General features: G+C 39.1%; 1 protein-coding gene across 1 annotated transcript; it reads right to left on the bottom strand.

The window, feature by feature from the left end:
* Nucleotides 1–162: 162 nt before the first annotated feature.
* taok1a (TAO kinase 1a) lies at nucleotides 163–27,428 on the bottom strand. The gene is made up of 20 exons (XM_065281050.2): nucleotides 27,004–27,428; nucleotides 16,046–16,290; nucleotides 13,328–13,399; nucleotides 12,813–12,914; nucleotides 12,458–12,503; nucleotides 12,234–12,330; nucleotides 11,922–12,035; nucleotides 11,625–11,716; nucleotides 11,438–11,531; nucleotides 11,271–11,352; nucleotides 7,932–8,099; nucleotides 7,630–7,845; nucleotides 7,392–7,523; nucleotides 7,037–7,273; nucleotides 6,773–6,901; nucleotides 6,495–6,698; nucleotides 5,231–5,470; nucleotides 4,881–5,093; nucleotides 4,617–4,799; nucleotides 163–4,486 (listed from the first exon to the last, which is right to left on the bottom strand). The coding sequence occupies exons 2-20, from the start codon at nucleotides 16,175–16,177 to the stop codon at nucleotides 3,968–3,970; spliced, it is 3,072 nt and encodes a 1,023-aa protein (XP_065137122.1). The 5' UTR covers nucleotides 16,178–16,290; nucleotides 27,004–27,428; the 3' UTR covers nucleotides 163–3,967.
* Between the last annotated feature and the right edge of the window lie 407 nt (nucleotides 27,429–27,835).

Genomic DNA, 27,835 nt, shown 5'->3' with positions numbered 1-27,835 from the left:
AAGAATTTTAATGGTGCCCAAAACCGTTCATGACATGTGAAGAACTTAGTTGTCGGAAAATGTTACATTTCGAATAAAGAAAAAAATGTATCAAAATAGATTTGACTGACAACTTTTTTACAGGCTATGGTTCAAACTAAAATAAAAGACCATACAAATTGCTGTACGAAATGTACTTTATTACAGCGGATCCTCTGACCAGTGTTCCTCCATCAACACAATAGTAATTACAGAAGAAAAAATAGCATTTATCCCTAGACTTTGTTTTCTCTTATTCATGAATACTTTAATACAATTTCAAACAATTTATTCTGTATTTTTAAACTTTTTTATAATCTTTTTAGACATTCAATAACATGATACACAATCTATACATTTTGTTACAGGTTACATATGAGTTATAGTGGTGATGCTGAGCCAGAAAACAATGGGAGCATTTGAAAGAGCATATACTAGCATACTACCCATACTCTTTTGTAATATTAAGTATGCAGTATATTAGTGTGCAATTTCAAACACAGCAAATGAATACTGATGTTTTATACAGAAATGTAGCCCTTCCCCTCAGTCCAGCCCCTCTCTCGCTCTCTCACTCCTCATTTCATTGTAGTGTTGGCAATAGAAGTGTTCAGGTGCACTGGTAACCATCACTCTTTCATAGCCTGTCAATAGGTTTTTCTTGAGAGGACACAATGCAGTAGTGATCGGGCTTGGCAGCTGTGGAATGGCACAGTGTTTGACCAGAGGTTTAACCTCCATTATTTAGACTAAAAGTCATTCTAGTATTTCTCATATATCACTCAATATCACTAACATATCCCCTAATTTCAGTCAGTAGAACAAGTGTTTGAAAAACTAGGATAAAATTCAAAAATAAAATGTTGAATCTATATCTGTGGCAGGTATGACAAATAAACATGACAAAGTAATGCCAACCAAATGCAAACAGCCCTCACCCAAATGGTATTCAAAATAAACAAAACAATCGGACAAAACATTTGTTGGTTAAAACAAAAGGCTTACCTTGATATCAAAATGTAAAACAATGGAAAATTAAAATATTTGACTTTTATACAGTTCTATTCTGCACATTCATGTTTTAAATTGAAGCCATGGTAGGATATATACTGGACGCTGCACCTGCTGGCTCACACAAATGAAAGGTTCAGAATGAAGAACACAGGGGACCACGGCATATGCAGAAACAGACACATTTTCTCACCAAAATGGAAAACAAAGTGTGTAGAGGTGACATGTAAACACACACTACTCCCTGAAGTTCAAATCTGAGTGAGTCTCCTCGTACACAGGCCAAAAACCTCATAAAAGCTCACGGTAAATAGTTTACATTTCTAAATATCTTTTTTTTATATTTGCAGAAATTCTCGATGGGGTGCCACCATCAAATCTGCTAACATTTGTCTTTTAAAATCTTTATTTTAGTCAAATATACAATATAAACACTCTCCCCCCATATGATAACTCTACAGATGGGTACACTTTATACTCTTTCAAATTAGAGCTGGATCCGCTCCATAATTTTTTTTTTGGGGGGGGGGGGTATGTTAGGGAAGGGAGAAAGATGGGTCCTGCCTTGAGAGGCAGCATTTTGTGTTCACAAAAGGGATGGGGGTAACATTATACTCCATCATAAGTGTCAAAACATAAACCTTTACAAGCTCGAGTCAATGGTTTTTGTAGTCAAAGTGACTCGTGCAGTCATAGCGATGCCACGCAAACCAACTACACAAACTCACTTGGAAGAAAAGTTAGCTTGACTAAACGAAAAAAGTGCATTCAGGCATCCATCCATTCTGTAATGCTGGATCCAGGCTGAGCTTGGCGTGGTGTGATGGCAAAGAGGCAGATAAAGCATTGGGTAACGGTGTGGGCAGGGGCATCGGCAGCACATCTCATATCCTCACAACACCGGGCACTGACACCTGCCGAACAGGCGGCACAGAGGACAGAACGGCAGCAGGGATGAAAAGATAAAGGGTTCCCTGCCAGTTAAAGAGAAAATCTTACTCATGTGCTTGGTCATTGCGGTTGCATCCAGCCGACAAACATAGAAAAAAAAGAATTGCATTTTTGGCTATCTACTACATCTTTGGGGCAGCTTTTTAATTTTTATTTACTTTATAGAGTAGTAAAAAGTTTACTGAATGACATAACTGTATACAGAACTGAAAATTATGTAAGCAAAGGGTAAAAGCTAAAATATATTATAGTTAGCATTTTATTTGGTCAGTGTCTTCTTGTCTTGTTCTATTGTTTTATGACGTTAATACTATTAAAGTTACAACTCTGCACGTGTGTCAATGGCACGATACTAGATCAAGAGTTTTTTTTATTGCTCTGAAAGCGCTTTGCCTGGTATGTTGTTTCACATAAGCCTGCTGTCATGACATTCAGAAGAAAGAAAGTCAATCATGCACCCGCTCTCCAATTCATTACAATCATAAAGTGTCAAACAAGACACAACCTGATGGAGGACAAAGTACATTCGAACAGGTAATTGATTTCCTCTTAAAGATACTGTCCAATATCCACAGACAAATCCAACACGTTCCCCATCTACCACTTCCTTAAAGTGACCGCATATATAAGAGCGAACCCTGAACAACAAGGTCCATCACACAATACAATTTACACCTGTATTAATGATAATCCTAAACAATATACCACACACAACACACTACATAAAGTGCTTCTGCTTGGCAGCTATTAAAAGGCACCTTGAAAGTTTAAAATGAGCAAAATGGGATTACAGTATGGGAAAATCCCAATCATATTCACAAACTCGCACAAGCATGTAAAAGGGTGGCACATGCCTCTCAAACCTACACGTGCTCCTCATCAATAAGACTTACATTCTGTCACAACATTGGATATTTATGGGTCTGTTTACTACTTGGGGAGTAAAAATAAATTTGGGACATTCACATCTTGGCATTAAATCATTAATAAATTCAAGGCACTGTACATATCCTTTAGCTCACTGTGTGCAACACAAAAGGACAATATATATGTATTTAATCTTTTCTAAATATACTGCTTCTGTATTACATTAACACACAATCCAGCTGACACGAATAATAAAATAAAAACGCTGAGAGATGACTAAAGCAGACTCACAACCGCATTGCCTGATTCAAGTACAAACTAAAAAAGCAAAGCACGCAAGAGATATGAACAGATTTGTGCTTGCAAGCACTAAAAAAACAACACACTTCTTGTGCAACAACATGACCCCTATGATCTTAAACTGCAGTCTAAAAGAAGTCTATATGGTCAAGTATTTAAAAACAAAACACACACGGTGTCCTAATATAGGCAAACTAAATCTTGCAAACTTCTGACAACTTAAACACTTTTCACCCGAATCACAGCCAGGTGGCGGCACTCTTCCTAATACAGACATTACATATACTGGGCGCATACAAGTCATTTTGATCTTTCTATATTTTCTTTAACCTCCAAATTGTTGCATGACAGCAGGCTTATAGCTAAGGAGCAGGTATCCCTGCATACTGACGAAACCGGATTTCATTTATTGTTAGAATTATGGCCAACATCTCCTTTAGACACGCTTTGGGTTTGTTACTCCACGCATTAAGTGGACTAAAGCTTAATCAATAAACATCTATTTTATATACCTTTATATATAACATTAGCACTCAAGTAAGCTTTAAATCATCAGACTAGTGTTGGTGACTCCAGCTCTGCACGCCTGTCAAATCCATTTTCGTGCAGAGTTGAAATACCTCTTGACCTGAGTAATATTTACTACATTTACATGTGCATCTGCATGTGGGAGGATAAAATGAAAAAGAGGAAAGGAGGTGGGGTAGAAAGAGTGCATTTAGTTCTGCTCTCTGTGCCTGTCTTTAGTCTGCGCCAGTGCGTTTCCCCACCCTGTGTGTGTGTTTTTGTGTGTTCAGGGTCGGCACAAACGCACTGGTGTCTATGTGTAGGACAGGTGTGAACCGTTGGATATCTGAGATGTGATGCTGGTGCTCCTACTCATGCCCGGTTCAGTGCGCCCCGCCGAGGTGGTCCTCCGAATCGCCTGGGGGCTGTTACGCATCCCCACGCTGCTTTTTGGCATGGCCCCTGAGGGGCCCGACGGAGAGTGGCCCCACGGTGGAAGCCCACCTCCGGGCATGGCTTGGCCCCAGCCCTGCTGGGCCTGTGTTCCTCCCTGACTGGAGTGATAGTGGTGGCTGGTCCCCGAACTGACGCTGCTGCTCCACTGCGTCCCCTGAGAACCATCCGGGTGGTGCTGATGGGGGATCCAGCTGCCCGGGGCCCCAGGGAAGCTGTGGCTGAGGCCTTCAGGAGAGATGTTAGCCAACACCATGTTACTGAAGCCCAGGCGCATGCTCTCCGAGTCAAAAGCCTCGATCTCTCGGGCCTGCCGCTCCAGAAGGCTACGGATCCGCTCGGTGCGCTCGTTCTGCAGGGTCAACATCTCTTCTTCAATCTGTTTAAAAAACACATCAGACTCAAGAACTGCTATAGGATATCAATCATATCAAGGGTACAATTTCCAGAAATAGTATAGATTGAATGTCTGTGAAACCCTGGTGATGTGTTTAAGTGAATGAGTAGACCTTGGTCTCCAGCAGGGCTCTCCTAAGAGACACTCTCTGCTCCAGCTCCTTCCTCTCTCGCTCTTGCTGGGCGTCCGTCTGCATCTTGATCTTACTCTGATACGCATTCAACAGCTCCAACTCCTGCTGCAGCTGCATCCTTAGCACCTGACACTCGGCTTCCTGTGCCTCATCCAGACGCAACTGAGAGAGAGAGAAACATAACAGTCTTTATAATACGATCAGACATTGATGACATTATCCATTACATTATCCTGCACTCACAGCCTGTGTGGAGAGCATGTTGTTGATGGTGTGGTCGTACTGCTCGGCGAGGATGGCTAGTTTTCTCGTCTGTTCATCCTTGAGTCTCTTCAGCATGGTCTTGTGTTCTGGTTTTGGTGTGCTCTCCAGCAGGTGGTTTCTCAGGGCTTTGTACTGCCGGGTTTGGGTCTTACACGCATCCTGGAACTGTTTTTTGATCTGAAGCTCTTTGGACTGGCAGAGAAATGGCAGAAATGTCATTGAGGTTTGTCAGGTAAACAAACATTAAATTATACAATCAACAACAGTTAAAGCATCCACAAACTTCAAGCACTGTCCATACTCTGAACTTGAAAATGTGACCTGGTTACCTTAAGGCTCTTGGGCTGCTGTCGGACCTCCATGACGTGTTTGCGTCTGAGCTCCCTCTCTCTGCGCTTGTTGTATTCCAGCTGGTTGGTGAGCTCGGTCTGGTGCTGCAGGCGTATCTGCTCGGCACGCATCTTCTGGATGTTGCTCAGATGTCTGAACTCCAGCTCCTGCATTGACTCGTGGTGTCGCAGGAGCATGGCGTGCTCCAGATCTTTCTGCGTTTGACGCTTGTTTAACTCCTATGAACACATGCATAAAACCGATGAGATATTACTACACTGGTAGATCTATGCAAAGAAGTTGGCAAACAAACAAAGTTAGGGTGTCACCATCGAAATTAAGTCACAACCTCGAACTTAGAATAAAAAAATGGAATCGTTGATGCTGCCACGCCCACAAGCGAAAAAAAAAAAACACGTGTTGAGTGCTGCAAGTCAACCTCCTCTAACTTAGCTAGATACAGGCAGTTAAAAGATAGCATGGCAGATGCAGGAGAAACCACAACAGCTGCTCAACGGGTCATTTCTCTGAACTGAGATCTGTTTAAGTTTCACAACAACTTATTTTAGTTGCTTAAGAGTTATGAAAACAGCATTTAAACATGACTTATTGGGGTATAGTTTCACAATCTTGTCTGACGGTAATAAAAGTGTGTTTTTAAGGTGCAAAGTACTGACAGGAAGTTTTGTTTTATCAGGTATGTGCGTGTACCATATTTTTCCACTGGCAGCACGACTAAAGGGGGTCGCACACCTGTCCGCGGCGCCCAACTACGACTCAGGAAGTTGCTCAAATCCCTGTCGCGCCACTCACATAGTTTAACATTAAATAACATCATATTTGTTCCAAATCATTAACAATTAACATTGGCTGCTAACATATATTTTGCATTTTGAAGTAGACGCTCTCTGACTAAGCTTGCGCTATTTAATGTGCACTTCCGGTGTACGATTCCTTCGAGTTGTCCTAGACGCGACACTGCGCGGCGCTGAGCTGCACATCCGGTGTGCGACCCCCTTATCATGGCAGGGCATCTCCGGGTTGAATGTCAGATATATTATTTCATAAAAGTCTAGTCTAAAAATGGCATAGCATTTTTTTGTGCTTTCAAAACATAAAGTAAAAACCGAGGCCCGAATCAAAAATGTAATCGAATCGAGGATTTGGAGAATCATGACACCCCTACATCAAACTCATCAAGTCTGTGGAGACAAAACTTTATTTTTAAGACGTTTTGTAAATAAATGCCCTTCATTTTCGAACCTCTCTCATAAGATCTTGCTCGACGTTGTGGCGTGCAATGAGAATCCGCCTCTTGAACCTGCGGCACTCAAGCTCCAGATACTGCCTCTGTCGACGGAGAAGGTTGGCTTCCTCCTCCGCTTGGAAGTGCTGGAAGTTCTCCTTCTGCTTTGACAGCCACTCCTGTTTCTCCTTCTTTGGTGTGGACTGGTTCTCATTCAGTTCCTGCAAATAAAAGGTGCAATGCATGGGACTGTGTAATGAAGGGTCTAGTATTTAAAGCTTGTAAGCTTTCTGACCTCCTTGAGCTGTTCCTTGCGCAGTTTGTACTCCCGTTTTTGAGATTCCACGAAGCTGTTGAGCTCCTTTTTCTGCTGGCTCTGAATGTGCTGCAGGAATTTCTTCTCATCGTTGGTAAAAGTCTTGGCCTGGAATACAGAGCGTTGCTAAACTTAAAGACCAGCTGTTCACAAATCATGAGAATGATGTAGCCTGGCACATTAATAATTCATGAATAATTCATTTTCAACATCTTTGCTCTTTGTGTAATTGTGTTACGGTACATCTTTTTCCATTGTGGCTTGGTGCTTCTTGATGAGTTTTTCCATCTCTGCGGCAAAGCTGTTCCTCTGGTTCTCCAGTTCCTTGTCTAATTTGAGTCTGTGCTCATCCATCTCCCCCTTCAGCTTGTTCTCCAAGGCCAGAAGGTGTTTCTGGTGCTGCCTGCGCATACGTTTGTAGCCAGACATCTGCTCTCGTACCTCAGAGTCTTGCTCGTGCTCTTGAATCTGACGAGTGACCTAACACACAAACACATTGATTAACTCTTTGTAGATCGACTAAAAACAGTATAGATAATGTGATCAGAGAGTAAACAGACTCTCCATGTCTTTTCTAGAATGGAAATCTGGCTCTCACCAGGGACGCTGTGCGGATGGTTGCAAAGTGCTCTCGATTTCGGAACTGTCGCCGCGGAGTTTGCGCTGGGGGCGACTGGGGCTCATTTGGCGTCCTTGGAGTCTCCACATCTTCCTGAGCGGTCTCTTCATCCTTTAAAGAGATTATGACATTGTTACATAAATACTAAAAACAAAACAACTTTGTAGCATATGCAAAGAACATAATGTGAACGCAAACGTATTGGAAGTGCACAAACCCGTTTGACGTGGATCACGGAGCTGTTGGGTATGATGGTTTGGTCTTTCTCCATTAGATCTACTTCGCTTTTGTTGTCGTCGGCGGCATCTGTGGCGTCAGGCAGGCTGTTGAAGGAGCTGCTCTGTGAGCTGGCACTGATAGACATACTAGGGATTGACTGGTTACTGCCCACGCTGTTCACTGTGCCGGTGCGGCCAACACTGTGTTCCACCTCCTACAACACATTAAGACCCCATATGAATCACCTGGTTTTGTTGAGGTAGTGCATGTACAAGTAAACACAATGTCCTCCAAACTGACCTCCTCATCATCTGGAACCTCGACTGCAGGGCCGTTGTGGGCCTCATGGAACAGAATCTTCTTCATCTTGCGGTACTGCAGGTTGTCTAGCTCTCTTACGGCATCTTTGGTGCGCTGGATCAGGTCAATAAGCACCGATTCCGGCCGTTCACGCTGAACAAATGCATGCTGCACACAGATAAGAGAGGATTATTAAGATCAAGAGAAAAGGATCAGATTTTTGTGACAATTTCTACTTTACAATAACACTTGGCTCCAAGAAGATTAAAACATTAGAAAGTCTCATGTTTATGTCTGTCTTTCTTTAGCTGCTTTACAATGGCATTGACCAGGGTTCAACATTTCAAAGCACCAAAACGCGCATCCATTCATCAGTATAGTAAGCCATATGACTCCAGTGGGCGAATAAATGTGAAACAATAGTTTTTTGAGAAAAAAATAGCTCTTTACTGATAGTTACAACTCATCTATAATATCGTCATGAGCATCGTGATAAAACACACTCACGAGCAGAGATGGAAAGAGTAGTTAAATATTATTTTCAAGTAAAAGTACCGATGCAAAGCAGAGCGAGACCAAGTCCCCACCCAATTTTATCCCCGAGTAGTCTGTTCAGTCACCCCGGGCAAACACAGCTAGTCAGTCCTTCCAGAAAAATGCAGAGTTTTTTGTGATTGTTGCGGGCAAAAATCCTTGATCTTGCAGCATGTTTTCTTAAAAAATGCGATGCAATATGTGGGATATTTATGCAATGAAATTGCAGGAACTTGCAAAAACGGCGGGAACTTGCAAAAACGGCGGGAACTTGCAAAAACGGCGGGAACTTGCAAAAACGGCGGGAACTTGCAAAAACGGCGGGAACTTGCAAAAACGGCGGGAACTTGCAAAAACGGCGGGAACTTGCAAAAACTGTTTGCAGCTATTCAATGATGTTCACGTCACATGATCAAGTCACTTCATAACGTTCCCATGACAACAGGCGACATGGCTGGTTTGGGTTGGGTCAGCTTACTTTTGGGGCTTTTCCACTGGGTACAGTGCGTAGTACCCAGTAGTCTTTTTAGTACCACTTCGATGGGGATAGAAGCAAGCTGAGCTGATACTTAAACCTGACGTGATAACTAGGGGTGTGGATTTGAAATCGATTCACATTTGAATAGCGATTCAAGCTTGGCCGATTCAGGATTGATTCATAGCATTACAAAAATCGATTCATACATTTTTTTTGTAATGCCGTATTACTATTGTCCTGAAATGAGTTTATCTCAGTATTCCCATAGATGGCGCTGCGTCATATTCACTCTGACGCCTGCACACTCTTGTCACAGTGTTACCCACACATTGACTTTACTTGGGCGCGCTGCCCAGTTATATTAACAAGTGCCCAAGTATATCTGGCATCAAATTTTATCTTTTTAGTTTTTCTAGGATGATGACACTCTTTAATAATGACATTGTGTGCGACATGATGAGTTCGGTGTACGCGTTTACATGCTCTCTGTTTCTCAATGAATTGGGATGCGACGCAAACAAGCTTGTTCATGTTTCTGAACTTGAGCAGAGTTTTAACATTAGAGGACTTCACGGTGCACCCGCGGCCCGTATGGTTCCGGGTTTGTATTTGAAATGGTCAGTCGGGTCCGGGTCAGTCATAGTTCAATTACTTCAGGTCCCAAGTCCGATTAATATTGTGTGTAAAACCAGAGTCGAACGGAGAATGGCCGTGAGCGCTACCGTGCTAAAGCTCGCATGCAGTTTCAGCGTGCCTGCGGTTTCTATGGCGATAACAACTGGCTCTTTTCTATTATTATTAATAAACCATATCTTTTCTAAAATCTATTGCACTGAACGAGCAAAGCTCAAGCTGACTCAAGATTTACAAAACGCAAAGCTGTAATGTAAAGTCCCCTGTCACTAGGACAGCAAGTAGACTTTTGAATCTGAAATAATGAGTGGATTTAGCTTTTTTTAATTGGCAAGAGAGAAATAGAAAGAGAGGCACTTTCCTTGCTTCTGCTCTATCTAATAGAAATAATATCCATTATAACACCAGTCACATTTATAATCTATAGACCTGCACTGTCTATCATTTATATACTATTGTATTTAATAGAGTTTGATAAAAGGGGTCATCTAATTGCTTCATAACAGTTTTTATTTTTACATAAAGACATAAAGTAATATCAAACTACATTTCATTTGTTGTGTTTCTTTTCTTTAAAATCTACTACAATCAGTCACATAGCAAACAGTAAACTACATTTACATACTGTGAATCGTTTTTTTAAACCGAGAATCGTTTTTGAATTGAAAATCGATTTTGAATCGAATCCTGAGCCTAAAAATCGGAATCGAATCCTGAAATTTTTTGAATTGTGCACCCCTAGTGATAACACTGTAGATCACTGATTGTTCTGAGAGAATCGTGACCGTGACGCGCGTCATGCTAAATGCAAGATTAGCTTTACCTTCGTGCAAGCCTGTTGTCATCTGTGCTTTGTTGTAAGTTCCCAAACTCCCTTTTAGCAGTGAAAAACATCTACTGGTTGACAATCAGGAACAACATACCAGTGTTTTCCAGACTTGTGGCAGCACATTCGCGACGTGAACGCCCGCTTTCACAGGATTTTGCAACTTAAATCAGGCTCAGCGGAGCGTGTCAAGTGACCCCATGGGTGTTTGTACAAAAACTGTTTTGTGGGACAGATGTAGTGATAAATGCAATGTCCAAAAATGTATTTGTGGTGGTCAATTTTGATTTTGTGGTGGACTGAGAAATAAATGAATGTATGGGAACGTATAGCATTCCAACCATGCTCTCACTTTTATGTCACAGCAGTAGGCAGCACAAATATAACGACGCCTATAATCCCTCCCCCTCCGAAGGGATACTAAACTCGATGGAAAAGCTAACCAAGCCAAACTAAAGTGAGCTGACATGACCTGACCCGTGGGGTACTATGCAATGGAAAAGTGCCAAAAATGGTCGCTTAAAAATAGCCAGGCTTTTATCATTAGAATTCAATTCAGGGTCTGCTTCACTGGTGCCACTCTTTTCTGTCTTCATGGTTCTTTTGTGAGTTTAGAGCTTTCCCCCGACCAATCAATCAATCAATCAGTATCTGTGGCTCGCCTTTTTACCTTGCATTATTTTTTTATAGTTTTTTACTCTGGTACGGACATGATTTAAGTTGTAGCGAAGAACAATACTTTAAACAAAACATACTTAAATAAAAGTAAAATGAAACATTTTTAAAACTACTTCAAATAGTAGTTGTTCACAAATTTTGCCCTGTTTAGTAAATCTGGCCCTTGATCTGCAAATGCTCTTTAGCTTACTTTCAGAAGTTCTTCAGAGTTGGGTCTGTCCTGGGGTAACTTCTGAAGGCAGGAGTCCACAAAGTTTCTGAAGTAGTCCGTCCTGGAAAGAAAGAGAAGAATGTTCAGCTCCGAGCTAAAGGAGGTTATTCAAAACATAGGAGCTATTTCTCATGTACTGTGCTCACCATTCAATGGACTGGAGCGTTGGGCTTTCATTCTGTGCGATGTGGTATAAGGCACTCATTGCATTCATGTTAAAGAGTGGAGGTTTCCTCTCAGCTAGAAAAAACAAAGAGTTTCATCAGAAACAAACAACAGACCGAGCAAAAACAGAGCTATATGCATGCATCACATCACATCATTACACCTCACCTAATTCAATACAGGTTATTCCTAGAGACCAGATGTCGACCTTTCCATCATATTGACCTTCGTCCATTGCCAGAATCACCTCTGGGGCCATCCTGAGATGGACAACAAATATCATGTAATACATTTCAAAAATACATTAAAGGCAAAAAAAAGAATCAGCAGACATTTGATTTATTTAATTATCTTCTGATTTAAAAACTGAAACAGCCATAGAGCCTATCATTAATTATTAGATTTTCCTGTAGCCTATTATAACTGCTGAAAGTCTCAAAGCAATAGAAAAACAGTGCAACCCACCAATAAGGAGTCCCCACGAATGAGTTAGCTGGAGAAGCGATGGATGCAGAACCGAAATCTGCCAGCTTCACCTGACCAGGCTCTGTAAGCAGGATGTTCCCGGCCTTAATATCCCTGTCAAACAGCAAAAATAAACCTTACTGACTTACTCAAAACAAACCCACCACACAAAAGTCTTTGTCCTGCTATATTCTCTAAATTAAAAGTGTAATAATATGCTATTAATTTAACAAATTCAAAAATTTGTACATTCACTGTAGCTAGATTTAGTACTAACTTATAGAGAAAACACAAGTTAACGTGAGGTCTCACCTGTGAATCATGTTGTGGGAGTGAAGGTATGCCAGCCCCTGCAAAGCACCATGAGTAATCGCCGCTATCTCAATCTCTTGCAAGGGTTTCTTGTGTACTGCAAGAAAAGAAAAATAATCGGGTCTCTCAGATCTTCTCAGTGGGTCTGGCTGACAAATACTTCCATAAATAAATGTTCTTTCTGCATATATCTACAGCTAATCATCAAAAACATCAAAGCTTACCCTCCAGAAGATCTGACGCAGAGCCTAGACAATACTCCATAACCAGCTAAGAGACATAGAGAAGATGTTTAAGCATTTTTAAAACTGCAAAAACTCATACAGAAAACAAACAAATATAACATTATTTACAGGACTGCATCTGACATACTCATACACTCTCAGAAAAAAAGATGGGGTGGAACTGTTTCAAAAAGTACACCTTTGTATTCAAATGGTGCATATTAGTATCTAACAGGTACCTTTAGTGCATATCTATACCTTAATGGTATATATTAGTACCTTTTTAAAAGATTTTGTACAGTGTACTGAGACATGCCACCATGAGGGAATGAGATTGCAGGAAATTGTTACTCACCCATGCTGTGTGTTCTCGCAGGTAACATCCTTTATATTCGATGCTGTTTGGATGGGTTATCCTCTGAAGGAATTTGACCTCTTTTATTATATCTTGCCATTTCTGTAAAAATTCAGACTGGGTTAGAACAAAGTTTCACATTTATTCACATTTGGTTGCTACACATTTATGAGCACCAAACTCAAAATAGTTAAACCCTGATTACCAACTCAAGTTACAACGACATAGCACAATGTATCATCATACAACTTAAAATGGCTTTAAAAACAGATAATTAAGACTTTCTTCTCCTCTTTATTTAAAGAATGTGCGTATAATCTTTCATAGCTACATCACTAAACCTTAACATGCCTTGGGGGTAAATGCAAAAAGACAGATGTCTGATTAAATAATGAATCATGGGATATATGCATCATACCATTAGGATGCGGTTTAGAGGAAGTCACAATTATGTGTAATCTCTATAGAAATTCAAATGAAATTGACGTGATAGCGTGAGAATGTTTTTATTTTACCTCATTGGATTGTTTCCCACTATATGACATTTTCTTAATGGCCACAACCTCCGAGGTCCTAACGTCCCATGCCTGAAATAAATAAATAAAATGATCAGTGTAAAAATTATTATTTACTTATTCCCCTGATTTTAAGATTTTAAGCCCATTATGTGTTTTACCGAACTTTAGAAAAGAAAAAATACGGACTGCGGTTGAAGTGTCTGTCATTTATATTCACGCCGGATCCTGAAGAAACATCACTCTCCTCTCCATGCCGCCCCGCCCCTGCGTGTTCGGCGATCAGGTTTCATGCGCGCGCAGCTTGTTTAGTAACAATAACAGCAAGGTGTAAACGTGTGTGTGTGTGTGTGTGTGTGTTTGCGCTGCGTGTTCTGCTCTGTCGTTAACGGCACATAACGTTAAGTAACATTGTTTGAAATTTAACTTGTCCAGTCGGACAACTAATTTTCTCTTACACTTGTTCTTCAAAAAATCCACTTGTCCCGGACAAGCGGACAAGCCTTAATGTCGAGCCCTGGCTTATAAGCTACAAACTCAAACAGTGTACTAAGAACCTATAAAGTGTGTATTTTACACAATACAAGCTATTAGTATCTTTTGTTTTTAGTTAATAAGTTCATTGTTAGGACAAAATCAAGTGTTAAGGGGCTATAAGACAAAAACAAGACAACAACCAATAAATGGCTTATAAAAAGCTTGTAACTGCTTACAGGTCACTAACTAGTCAGTTACACATACACTTATAAGTCATTAATTACTAACTAATTTCTGATCCTTAAAATAAAGTGTTACCGATTATAATTGTTTTAAAGTCTTCCTATGCATAAACTGCACTGTCAGAAATAAAGGTACAAAACTGTACCTTTTCTGTCACTGGGGCTGTACCCTAAGTTTCCGTTTGATACCTTTACAGGACTACAAAACAGAATACAATTTTGGGTAGATTACCGTACCTTAAGGACCTACATTGTTATAAAAAGTCAAAATATGTATCCTAGCTGTCAGTGGGGCAGCACCCTTTAAGAAGGTAATTGTATGAACCATTAGGTACAGATGTGTAAACATTTAGTACCAGTAGGGCTGGGCGGTATGACGGTATATTCCGTTACCGCGGAATAAAATGTCAGACGTAACAGATTTTTCTATTCCGTCTATTCCGCGGAATGCAAATAAGTGGGCGTGGCTAACTCTGCCCTCCAGCATGTTAGACTGAGTGTGACGGAGAAACATGTAAAATAGATCACTTATAGAAATGAACGAGTTATTTGTGTAATTTTTATAATAAGTGCCAGTGAATCCACCGCAGGTCACGCAGCGAGACTCTTGTCTTGCTCTCTCTCGCGCTCTCTCTCTCGCGCGCGCTCTCTCTCTCATCATGCAGCAGCCGGCCGGTCTCTCATGCAGAGGTCTCTCTCTGGGCAAGCGCAAAGAGCTGCGACGCCAAATAAAGAGTTCTTCTCGCACATAATGCTAATTATTGTAAAGTTTTCTGAACTTTAAGCAAGCTATAAAACTCGCGTTTATATCAGTGACACGTGCGCTGCTGGAGCGACGTAGTTTGACGCGCCATTTGCTTAAACAAACATATTTGATCGGAAAGACGAGAAAGAGATGCAAATGTTAAGGTCTAATAGAAAGGAAAGGGCGTCAAGACCTTAAAACAAACTTTATGATCATCACATCATAGCACCTGTCACATTTATAATATCTGGAGCTTCGTCTCTCATATAGGCTATAGGCTACTGTAGGTGTTTATCATGTCTGTAGGTTTTTGCATATATTTATACCTGTTCATTTGACATATTGCATATGTTTATTGTAAAGTATGCATAAACACAAAATACAATGAAGCCATACTATAGCTTCAATAGTCTATAAAATTAATAACTCAATTAAAAACAAGATTCTGTCTAATCAAGACTTATCTGTTGTTATTTTCTGGGCATTTTCACTTTAACATTATTAACTTTAAATTGCTCATATTTTAAAACTGTGGTGAGCATTTAGTTAAAAGCTATAGTGAGTGGTGTATTTCTCTACATTTTTACCATCAAAAAACAATATAAACTGAAAAACATTTATACCGTCAAATATTCCGTTCCGTGAAATAAAATGACTTATTCCGTGAAATAGATTTTTGGTCATTCCGCCCACCCCTAAGTACCAGTGTGATACTTATATGTATTTTGAGGTACTAATAAGCTCTCTTTGGTCCCAGTATGTACCTCTGAATTTCTAAAATGAAATCCTTATGTGCAAAGCTGGACTTTTTTAAAGGGTACAGCCCCAGTGACAGAAAAGGTAAAGTTTTGTACCTTTATTTCTGAGTGTGTGGCTGATGCTGACAGCAAAACACATATCTTTCTTTCTTTCTTTTCTTTTAAACGCCATGCCAGCTTCTAAGGCTGTATTCATGGCGAGAATAAAGTCTAATTAAATAAAGTAAGACTAAAAAAGATGTTTAAAATTAATTTCCTCGAAAAATCTTAGAACTACGTTTGGCTAAACTTGATTAAAAACTTTTTCGAAAGTATCAGCAGAATAAAAAAAGGTTTCTCATGAGGCAAAACACACATAAAGAGAACTGCGCATTATTGTTGTGTTTATGCTGTCAAAGTCCCTTGAATTGCATCTGTTTTATCAGTATCTCATAGAAAACAACCCTTTAGCCATTTGTATTTCCGTTATCCATCAATACAGTGTTAAGATACTTACGAAGTACACCGCGCCGAAACTGCCATGGCCGATTTCTCTCAGGTCTGAAAATAATTTTTCGGGGTCCTCTTTAAAGAAGAGCTCGGCGATCTCGGGGTCCTTCAGACTCCCCGCACGAACAGCGTTGGGCATGCTGGGAGGGGGCGGGGCCTGGGCCGCAGCCTCCAGTCACTATCTGGGTCTGCGACGCGACAGCCCCCAATGATGGCTCATCTGCAAGACAGTGGCCTCATGCGGACCAACACCTGAGAGAAAGCGAGAGAGAGAGAGAGAGAGAGAGAGAGAGAGAGAAAAAAGAAGAAGAGATTTATGACGATGATCCAAGATATCTCAAGATTTGAGGATGAATGTCGGTAAAGCACGTAACATTTCTTAAACTGTTCAGTTTATTTCAAATTAAAATCTATTCCACATTTTAAATGTGGTCTCAGGCTTTTGCAACTGTTTAAATAGAATTATTAATTGAAACCATGAAGAGGAAATTATAAGAATACAGTTTTTAAGTCAACTCTATGAGAAACTACTTGCTTAAACTGCTGTTTGCAGCAAAACAGCCCAGACTAATGCACCGCATTACAGCAGATGTGGTCACTGTGCAGAACAGTCAGTTCCTCTTTAGAAAGAGAGAGAAAGAGAGAGTAAGGAGCTGCATTCACAACAGAAATCCTCCTCAAATTTCAGTCTCTTCTTTCTCTATCCAGTCATTTGCTTTACTCAAAACTCAATGGACTGATGAACTTCTTTCATTATGCTAATTTGAAGCTTTATAAATATATATTATGCAAAATATATATACATACATATTGTGACCCTAGACCACAACACCACACTCATAAGTATAATTTTTTTTTAAATTGAGATTTATATATTATATATTTTATGAAAGCTGAATAAATAAGCTTTCCATTGATGTATGGTTTGTTAGCACAGGACAACATTTGGCCGAAAATCTGGAATCTGAGGGTGCAAAAATCTTAATATTGAGAAAACCGCCTTTAAAGTTGTCCAAATGAGTTCCTTAGCAACACATATTACTAATGATGAATTATTTTTTTTATATTTCTGGTAGAAGATTTACAAAACGTCAACATGTAACATGATCTTAAATTAATATCCTAATGATGCTTGGCATAAAAAAATCAACAAGTTTGATCCATACAATGTATATTGTTGGCTATTGCTACAAATATACCTGTGCAACTGTAAAAAAAAAACTGTAAAATTCCGGCAGCTTTTTCTGTAATTTTACATTATTAACACTGTAAAAAATCTATAAAAAATTGTTAAATTCCTACAGCTGGGGTGTCGGAAAAATACCTTAAATTAACAGGCACAATAAATTACAAAAATTTTCCCTAATACACAAATACAGTTTTTCTCTGTAATTTTACATGATGGTCCAGGGGCACAATTATGATTAATATGATTTATAACTGCTTAATAAACATCTGATTATTACTATGCATTTTTTAATTGATGCATATAAATGAAAAAGATTGAACCAAAAATAGAATGACTGATTTGCCAGCATGTGTCAGGTGCACAAATTTGTTCTAGATAAAAAAACAAATGGTTTTTGGTAGTGCTGCTTCACAATTAGTCGCGACTAATCGTTTGCAAAATTAAAGTTTTTGTTTACATAATATATGTGTGTGTACTGTGTATAATAATTATGTATAAAAAAATACACACATATACATGTATAATTTGAAGAAAAAATATATTTATATAATAAAAATATATATAATATTTTATTATACATACATAAAAACATGTAAATACACACATGCAAATGTTTCTTACTCATATACGTGTGTGTGTATTTATACATAATTATTATACACCATACACCCACGTATATTATGTAAACAAAAACTTTTATTCTGCAAATGATCAGTCACGACTAATTGTGAGGCAGGACTACTTTTCGGTTCAAATTATGGTTGGTGAAGCATTAGGTAAAACTAGAATCGTACATAAAAATAATTAATGTAATAAAAAATGTCATAGACAGCGCAGTACAGCGCTGCATGAATATGAAAGAGACCGGAATACTTGAGTTTCCTGTTTATAAGCAAATTATGTTGTTTGTTATGAAGCAGCCAGAGCAGACAAGCACACTTTCTCCAGCCAAAACTCAGGAGAGTGATCGCCTTCAGCATAGGTTCCCATCTGAAGCCCAGCAACAACTTGCATATCAGTTGCCATGGCAACCGCATCCCTGAGCCAATGGCCGAGAGGCTGCGTGCGACCTTCTCAGAATGTGCTATCAAACGATGTTTATCTGCTTACGTGCATGAATGACTAACTGACAGAGCAATATAATGATCCTGATCATGACACCTGATCCACAGCTGTGTCAGTCTGGACTGAACATTCCAGATAGGAGCATCACACCTTGCAATCGCCCCGAATTCCTTTGCCGTTTTTTTAATCCATCACTATTCCAATGCAAATCCTTCTATGCAGTCTTAAAAGCAAATAAACTACCATAATAAACCATGCCAATCTGTCTGTTGGTTTAGTAGGACTATACATAAGAGCCAAAGGGGTGGCAGGCTAAGGGAGTGACATAAAAGACCGGGTTTTAATCCACAGAAATGGATATTATGCACTGATTTGTCAGTGATGATAACAAGAACCTCACTGAGAGTTAATCACTTTTATAAATAACAAATGGAGATGCTGTCATAGTTACATAACTGCCCTGCATTCCCAATGCGTGCTTTATTAGTAAACACCATCAAACTATAGGCACACAGGAATGACCTCATTCACAAATAGTGCTTTGTTTGTTGCTCAAGCATGTTGGATTCTCGCGCCGCTCTCCCCCCCAGAGCGTTGCTCAGATGATCGGCTGCACAGACACAATGCTGAAAGCTCGGAGCTGATGCTACAGTCACAAGACTGGCCGAGCTCCGGCCTCCCACCACACCAGCTGCCTAGCACTCTTTACACAACGCACACACATATCTTCATACACACATAAGCACTACAACACACACTGACTGTAGACAGTTTTATCAGATGCATTCGAGGTGCCACGGTTATGTGCCTGGCCCAAAGTTTACTTCTGGTCTCTGTATTTATTTATCAGTCTAGCTAGTGGCTAACTGACAACAGTAGGAAAAGAAATTAGGGATGCTCCGATCGATCAGCCGCAGATCGGTCGATCATCGCATTAAATGACTCGATCAGTACTCGCTAAATTTGACGATCTTATCGCATTTTTATGCAGTGCGAGCATTTTTATAACCCGTTGCTCATGTGCGACCTGCAGATTTGTATTTCTTTTTCTGCCTACAGCGCGACGCATCTTCACATCCCCATCAAACAGCGAATACAAAACCCATATCAAATCACGTACATTGCACCTTCATAAAAGTTGTGTTTGATGACATCTTTTTTTTCATTATGTAAGGTTTCATGTAATGTTTAAAACGCAATGGTTAGTCATAGAAGTTACAGTATTAGTCCAATACGATGGTTTGTTAACACAGCACAGAATTAAGTGTTCAGACTAACAAATTAACCATAAAAAAGCGAGTGGCCCGACAGACGCGATTACTTCCGCATTTGTCCACGACACTGTTGTCATGTTGTTTTGACGTCAGTAAAGGCGGTGACAAAGGGTAACGTAGATATTTACATCATTTACAGGCGACTGCACTGCCCCGTGTCACTGTTTAAGGCAGCAATTTTCTCATAATTTACAAGTAGTTGAAAACATTATAGATATGGTTAGTAATCAGCTGGACAAAATATATAATACCGGACTAGTGGGTTTTGGATATTTTTCTGCAAATATCTTACAAATTGTATCTTTAATTATTTTTTACTCATTTATGAAAAGCCACTTTATTGGTGGACAAAAAAGAAACTGATTTACTCTAAAGGCAACACTGTCCCTGACTGTGAAACGTCCTGCATGCCAGGGAGCGGGAACAGCACAATCATTGGTTTTAAACCCTTGCACGCCCAACAACCTCTTTTGTGCAAGGAAATGGCAGAGCCAAGCGTATTACAAGCTTATGTGGAAGAGTGCGAAACATGCAAGATTCAAGTTCACGTGCGAGAAGTCGTCCATGCCAAACTAGGGATGCTTAACGATTAATCGTGATTAATCGTTAGCAGAATAAAAGTTTTTGTTTACATCATATATGTGTGTAAACTGTGTATAATAACTTTGTATAAATAAATGTACAAACATGCATGTATATGTTTTAGAAATGTTTACATGTGTATATACATTTGTATATTTATGTATAATTAATATTATATATAAATATAAATACTTAATATATACATTTTTTTTCTTAAAATTATACATGAATGTGTTCATATTTATATATATACATATTTATTATACACAGTTTACACACATATGTGATGTAAACAAAAACTTTTATTCTGCTAACGATTAATCGCGATTAATTGTTTAGCATCCCTATGCCAAACGCATTGCCGAGTCCAAAGTCGGTACTGTGTATCGGCTGCAAAACTCCTGATTGGAGCATCTCTAAAAGAAATCTCTACTGTTTTGTTCTTGACCAGTCTTGAAATAATGTCTGAGACTAAGACAAAACCAAAATGCAGTGTAGACTGAAACAAGACAAGACACGTGGCTTGTTGCATAAACTGAAGGCCAAAAAATATGGTCCGCGTACAGTGCATGTGTCATAATTTTCGTCATCAGAAAAGTGCACAGGTGCTATATGCGCACCGCCAGATTTTTGAAACCCAGTCAGCGCATGCACTTACAGATGAATGTAGTATGTAGTAGGGCTGTCAAATTTTAATTCGAATTTCGAATATTCGTCGAATGTTGAAAAAATATGCATATTCGAACGTAAAACTTTGCATTCGAATTTTACCTGTGTCAGGAAGCTCACGCAACGTGATAATGCATAACTGACGCGGATTGTTATACAGAGCGTTAGCGGCTCAGCCAACTATGCGGAGCAAGCCAGCGTTATTCATTTGAAAAATAGCAAGAAAAGACAGTGGGGATTACGAGTCGGACAGAATACATATTAAAAGGGCTGTGTGATGCTGCTTTGGTTTTTGGAGCATCAACTGGAATTCAACCGCAATTCAACCGCAAAGTGAAACTAACTGAGATGAATTATTGCCGTCTGCTTCTAAAGGCAGTTTTAAAGTTTAAAATAACTGATCAACACGAAAGTGCCATAATACAGCTGCTTGTTTAGCAACATTAAAACATATGTGCATCTAGTCCACACCGCATATGAGAGAGTTGCAATGTAACGCCGCGGTGGCTTTATTTTAACTGACTGGAAACTTGACTTTCACCTGGACATTTGATATGCAAGTTTTTCATCAACATTATCTGCGTGAAATATAAACATGAATCATGATGATCATCTGCCAACTCGACTGTTTCAGCACATCCTCTATTAATTACGGAGAGTTTTACGCTTTATTAACGGCTTCAATCAGCGAGTAAGTTAAACATTTCTGTTCTGTACTTTATTACTCGCATATATTTCTACATATTTTCAACCAAGGAACACACAAAATATAATATAAGTTGTTGTGAATAGCGTTTAAGCTTGACAAAATTTAAATGACTAATGATCTTTCCCACTTATTTTGGCTTAAATTAAGATTCATTCGTTTTCATACTTTATTATAAAAACGTTAATTTATCTACTTATATAAAATGCCCTATATTAATATGCATTGTCTATGTATGGCATTCATTTTAGTACATTTACAGGTGCACAACTATACTGGTTAATTTTGATTTCATTAGTAGTGTTTATAACATTCGTTTTAACAAAAAATATGCTGTGCATGATTATATTATTGGGGCTTTGTGCTGCGTCCTCTTGTGGGCTTTTAGGAGTATTTTCTCCAAGATAAAGTAGGTCTTTATAATTCGAATATAATTCGAATTTTATTATTTTTCAAGGACGAATTTCGAATGTACTTGTTCAGCCATTTTGACAGCCCTAGTATGTAGCCCAAGAGATTGCATTGCATTGCGTCGCAATGAACATGAGCAGAATGTCTATCAAATAAACTATATTTTGCAAGGCTGTGCTTTTGACTGCGCGCATACGTTCATGACATGTACACAAAAAAACAGACTAAACTCATTTTTTTAAAGTAAGTCATACAAAAAAAGGTAGATTGATTAAATTTGAATCTGAAAAATAAAACTGATATGATTGTAGGTGAGACTAGTTCTTTGGATACAGTCTTATGGCAGCTATATTTTTGCCTGAATTTCAAAGAATGGTCTTGAATACTACAACACTGCAATGCAATTTTTTTTCTTCAACAAAGATAGAAGTTTAATAAGGAAAACCGTTAGCAGGGTTTACTTGTCATAGCACATCCCATCTAATCAGGGCTGGACTAAATTCATAACTGGCTTCTTTTCAATTCACATGTTGGAATCTGAATGAGTCACACCCCACAGGATGCTGAATTGCAATGACAAGAATAATCTACAGGATTGCAATTCAAAGAAGTCAAACTGTTACACAATAAAGGAAGTTTATTAATGCAACACAAGATTTGCAAAAAACATGAATCACAAGTAATTATGACTAATGTATTACGTTATTTAGCTATAGAGAACAAAACTAAAAATGAAACATATAGACCCTTTTACAGCTATGATCAAATAGTCTGCGCGTGCATTTTGGCAACAGAAGTGGTGTTATTCCCCATTGGTTCTAGCGTGTTAGCAAATCAGAGTTTATTAAAACAGTTTCACAGCATCAAAATGTCTGGTTGTTGCGTTTGGATGCACTAATATAATATACGTATACATGTATCTGACCACTTTATTTTTGGCCATCTGCTAACGTCTTCTATCCACTCCACTATAGTACACGGATCTGGTAGTTGCGTTGAAAATGTTGATAAAGTCAACTTTTTGATATATTTTCTCTATCTGTGTTGCTTCAGTGTTGATTCTTGCCATACTTCGGTTGCCTAAATGCACGTGCATTCGCTGCCACGTCATCATTGTGTACAAACAGTAAAAGGGTCTATAGCCTAAAAGAAGGCATATAAAATGAATAACACATTAGAGGAAGCCATGTGCAATGCACAGATAATATTTTATACATAACACTGTACTTGTGTCTTACAAACTATATTCACAACCGTACGAGATTTAATTGTACTTAAATAAATTTTTGCATCCCATCATCTCAATTGAAATTCATGACCTATGTGTAAATGGTATTGACTTATTTCTTGATGGCCTCTGATGCTGATTTTGATACTAGCTACCAAATGCTAAGCATGTGACTATAAGGCTTGAACGAGATGACACTCCATCATGCTATTCAACAGACACACACAGAAAGAATGTTGCAGGACCAGAAAACAACACAACACAACAGGAGGGCAGGGATTCCCTTGGTTTTCATTTGCTTTGTTCAGTCTTTCACTATTTCCTGTTCACTCAGCTCATGTGTTAATGACAGTTCACATCTCCCATCATCCATTGCAGTGCTAATCAGCTCTTTAAGTCAACATTCTTAACTCATTTACTCATTTCCTTCAGCGTTGGCCTTTATCTTATTTTCCAATGACCTGACAAGTTTAAACTAAACTCCTAAAGGCAAAGTAAAGCTGAACCACCCGATTGAAGAAACATTGAATGGCTGTTTAGGAATGTGCGAAAAATGAGAAAAAGATCTGCGACTTGCAAATTCGTGAAAACTTGATCTGTTCAATTCCAGTTTGTTTACAAGAAATACAAATCAAAAAAGGAATTTTGTTTTAATGATTGACACTAAAATGAACATAATCGGCTCTGTCGGCATATTAGTCCGCATTTACACTCCATAGTTTAAGTGACTCAATTCAGATTTTTTTCTCACATATCAGATATTTTTAGATTGGTTTCAGGCCTCAAACACGTGTGAAAATGAATCAGATTCAAGCAAGCAGACAGATTGAATATTGCCATGTCAAGACAACATAAAAAAAGAACCAATGGCAAATGATGTCAACTCAGGTGGGACACTACGCAAGATCACGCAAGACTCTTTTAGCAGCTATATGGAGGACAACGGCTCCACTTAGTGAAGTAATGATGACGTTTTGAGTGTTGTTACAGAAATAAAGCGGAATAATCTTGTATATAAAACCTTGTGAAATCACCGTTTGACCTTATCTGTGGCCTAAGCTCAGTCAGTCAGGTCAGTATGTCTACCTTGAATTGTTTTAGCAGGTGTTAAGTGTAAATGCAGATGTCGCATATGAGTCACAAAGGATGATGCAGGCGGGTCATCAAAATTAGATCAGAGAGTCAACAAATCGGAATTGGGCATTACGATTTCAGTGTAAATGCATTCTTAAGCCTGGAGTATAGTCTGTACGCGAACTTACACGCACAGTCGAAAGCACAGCCTTGCAAAACATAGTTTATTAAACTCATGCACATTTGTGACAAAATGCAATGCATCTCCTGGGCTAAATACTAAATTTTCTGTACGCGCATGTGCGACCTACTTGTGCAAAGTAACAAAAATTCAGTGCATGTGACACAAAAATTGTGTCACATGCACTGTACACGGGCCCTCGCCTATATATAAAAACTGAACTATACTTCTAGCTTTACTGTCTTTTATAAAATATCCTGTTGATAACTTTCTAGCATGGCCTTTAGGAATTCCTCTGACATCAAATAACTTCCTCTTCTCCTCGATCAAATATCACCGCACACTTTAAATTCAAATGAGCAGAAATGTCTAGGAATGTCCTCTGTTCAAACAGGGAGTTCCCTCATTTGCTAGACAAACAAGAGGACAACTCTGAGCCGGTCCTTCTCTACAGGCAGATCTTTAAAGATGCTCTCCTGTGTTACCGGTGCACACTGGTGTGTATTTATAAACATTGAGTTTGACCTTGTGAGCGATTAGGCTCAGCGTTCTGGCTGCACCTGTGTGGATCACTTCATTTGGAAATAGTACCACGGTTTAACCGACCGATACAGCTTCAACATATTTCCTATTCATAGCATTGATCTTTGTAGGCAATAAAGTCTTATCAACAGCTTCCTATACAACACGGTTAATAATTGTAGTTAATGATTTTCATGAGTTGTATGAATAGCAACTGTCTCTTTTATAGTTGCCAACTTATACTTTGTTAAAACAAGCCAAATAAATCAAACATTATGTTCCTCATTTAAAATGAAAGCGTGTGTGGGAAATTTTGGGCCGTTGATACACTGCTGTGTCACTAAATCTTGGATTAGTTTATCAAATACATTGCTAACATACCTAGATGTGGGTTGTCAATATTATTTGTTATAAGCAAATAATGAGGTTACAATGGGTTGAAATTGTTTATTTAAGGAATAATTGACAACGGGCCATTGAATTATTCGAAAATAATAAATAAAGAATAAAGCATTCAACAGGCCCGTGGTATAAATATTGATAAATATCCAAGCAGTCACATTTTAGGTGAAAGTGTTAAGTCTTTGTTACACATGTTGTATGTACTTACTGTACTAGTAATAACAGTAAATTATGCACATTAAATGAAACAAAACCCTAAACCTAACAATATCGTAAGTACATGTTAATAAATATTACTCAGTACTTAAAAATCTAATAATGCTGTAACAAAAACACCTTAAAAAATGTGTAACCACAGCCTTTTTATATATTATAAAAAATCATTACATAATTGAACACTATATGCAACAATACAGACCTCACTGTATAACAGAAACTATATTTATACGATCCACCTTTCTTTAACATTATTAGTCCAGGGTAAGAGGCAGACTTGTGTAAGTCACTTGATGACATCAATGATAATCAGATGTCTGATATCAGATTGATGTGGGAGTGGAGACCCCGAGGGCTCTGTGTAACGGATGCTGTGTGGACAGAGGCCCAGATTTAAGTGGCAGCAATGAGGTCAGAGAAAGACAATCGTGGTGGAGAAAGCAGGCAGTGTCTCTCAACAACAGAGGCACTATTCAGCCTCCTGTTCACATACCACCGGTTTGCATGTTTATGCGCAATGCAAAGCCATAAACAAATGCAGCAGGCCACCACGGCGGAGCTTCATTGCATTAGAATCACTGCAGCCATTTCCATTGTAGGAGGGCAAGCTCAGCATGCCAGCATCACTACACAGGTGACAGCAGAAAATCCTGTAAAACATAGGTCGTCCTGTAGCTAAACTTGTGTTTCAAGTCGTGTAACACACATATTGATAAAATGTACAACAGGAATGCACTGCAAGTAACTTTGCATGGAAGCGCTGAATGTAAACGTAAACTACAGTGGATGGAGACTACAAGATGAGAGTTGCAATAAATAAATGACAGGTCATTACTGTCAAACAGCTATTTATAAATCACAATGTCTACAACAATAAAGGCATCGTCCCATTCAAAGGTAGATGAAGGACATTACAAATGTAAACAGTAGTACTATCAATCATAATCATTTACCATACATAAGAACTGCATGACTCAACTGTTCAAATACATCTGGGCTAATATACATCTAGACTGCTGTTTACACAGATACATGTCCAATAAGTATAACACACACGTTTAACAACGCGAAAATGGTATATCTATATCTATATATTAACATGTAGTATACAATGTAAATGGATGTCAAATAATCCGCAGGAGCCTTGTTGATGACGGTATACTTTAAAGTCCTACCATACACGTGTGCATGCCTTCATAATGAATATGAAAATAAAAAGCTTTAGCCAAAACCTGAGTCAACCCCTTGACTTGGGTGGAAACTTACTACTAACTAACCAACTTAACTTAAACCTGGTCCTGTGGCGCCATTTTAACGTTAACTCGCTGAAACCGCTGCCAACAAATTAAAACGTTACAGTAAAGTTTGTGTCGCGTTAAACAAATCCACGAGCTGATAATTCTGACACAAACTTGAAGTTAGCAGAGGAGCTAACAGCTCACTTACCCTCCCAACAGGCCAGGATGAGCAGCCAGCTCAGGAAAACTCCTCCAAAAACAACAACAGCAAACCCGGAAGACAGAGAAACAGCTATCGAGCCCAAATCAGTCCCGATCGCTGTCAAGCATGAGTGTCCGGTGCCGGCCCGGTACTGGTTAAAGGTGGCCCAGCAGCTATTCACCCTCCCGGGCAACTGCTGCTGTTAAAGATGGCGTCGGAGACAGATCCACTCCCTGACGGTTTAAAAAACAAAGATAAAACACGAGCCGTTCACACACAGAGGACGAGACCACACCTCAGATTCGGTCCGAAATACTGAAGGCTGTTATTTTTTTAACCAGGGTGTTTGGACTGTGATGTAGTAATCATGTTGTGGTGGTGGCTGTGATTTTTCTCTCTCTGAGTCTCTGCCCTCCTCTGGTGATGTCCGATTCGCTAGCGACTCGTTCGTTTGAACCGTTTCTTCAAATGATTCGTTCGAGACGCACGTGCTTGTGAATCTCTGGGATGTGAGGGAGTTAAACTGCGAGATCACATGTTGGAAAAATAAACTAGCATTTGACATAGTCTATATAATGTAAACAAACGTGGTGAAAGTAATTGACTAAATGTATTTTACAAAGGCGTAAACGATTGATTGATTCAGATTTGAATTATTTAGACATTTAATTGGTTTATTGAACCGGTTCGATTAAGTGAATCGGACCATTGCTGCTCTCGTCCTGGTTCCTGGAACGCCAGTTCCGCCCTCCTAATGTGGGAAACTCCCACTGGCCCCATGAGACAGAGCATTAAAGTCTCCATATAATAAACATCTATATACAGATATATAAATATG

The sequence above is a fragment of the Paramisgurnus dabryanus genome, chromosome 8 (assembly GCF_030506205.2).
Source record: "Paramisgurnus dabryanus chromosome 8, PD_genome_1.1, whole genome shotgun sequence".
Classification (NCBI taxonomy): Eukaryota; Metazoa; Chordata; class Actinopteri; order Cypriniformes; family Cobitidae; genus Paramisgurnus; species Paramisgurnus dabryanus.
The sequence above is the reverse complement of the archived record's forward strand: the minus strand, read 5'-3'. Positions and strand labels throughout refer to the sequence as shown.

Excerpts from the sequence above, each read along its gene's own strand:
- taok1a (XM_065281050.2), bottom strand. The coding sequence starts at position 16,177 with ATGCCCAACGCTGTTCGTGCGGGGAGTCTGAAGGACCCCGAGATCGCC. Across the intron at positions 8,100-11,270 it reads ACTCTGAAGAACTTCTGAAA|CATGCATTTGTTCAGCGTGA; the intron begins GTAAGCTAAAGA and ends ATCTGTGTGCAG. Across the intron at positions 5,094-5,230 it reads AGCAGCCCAAGAGCCTTAAG|TCCAAAGAGCTTCAGATCAA; the intron begins GTAACCAGGTCA and ends TTTCTCTGCCAG.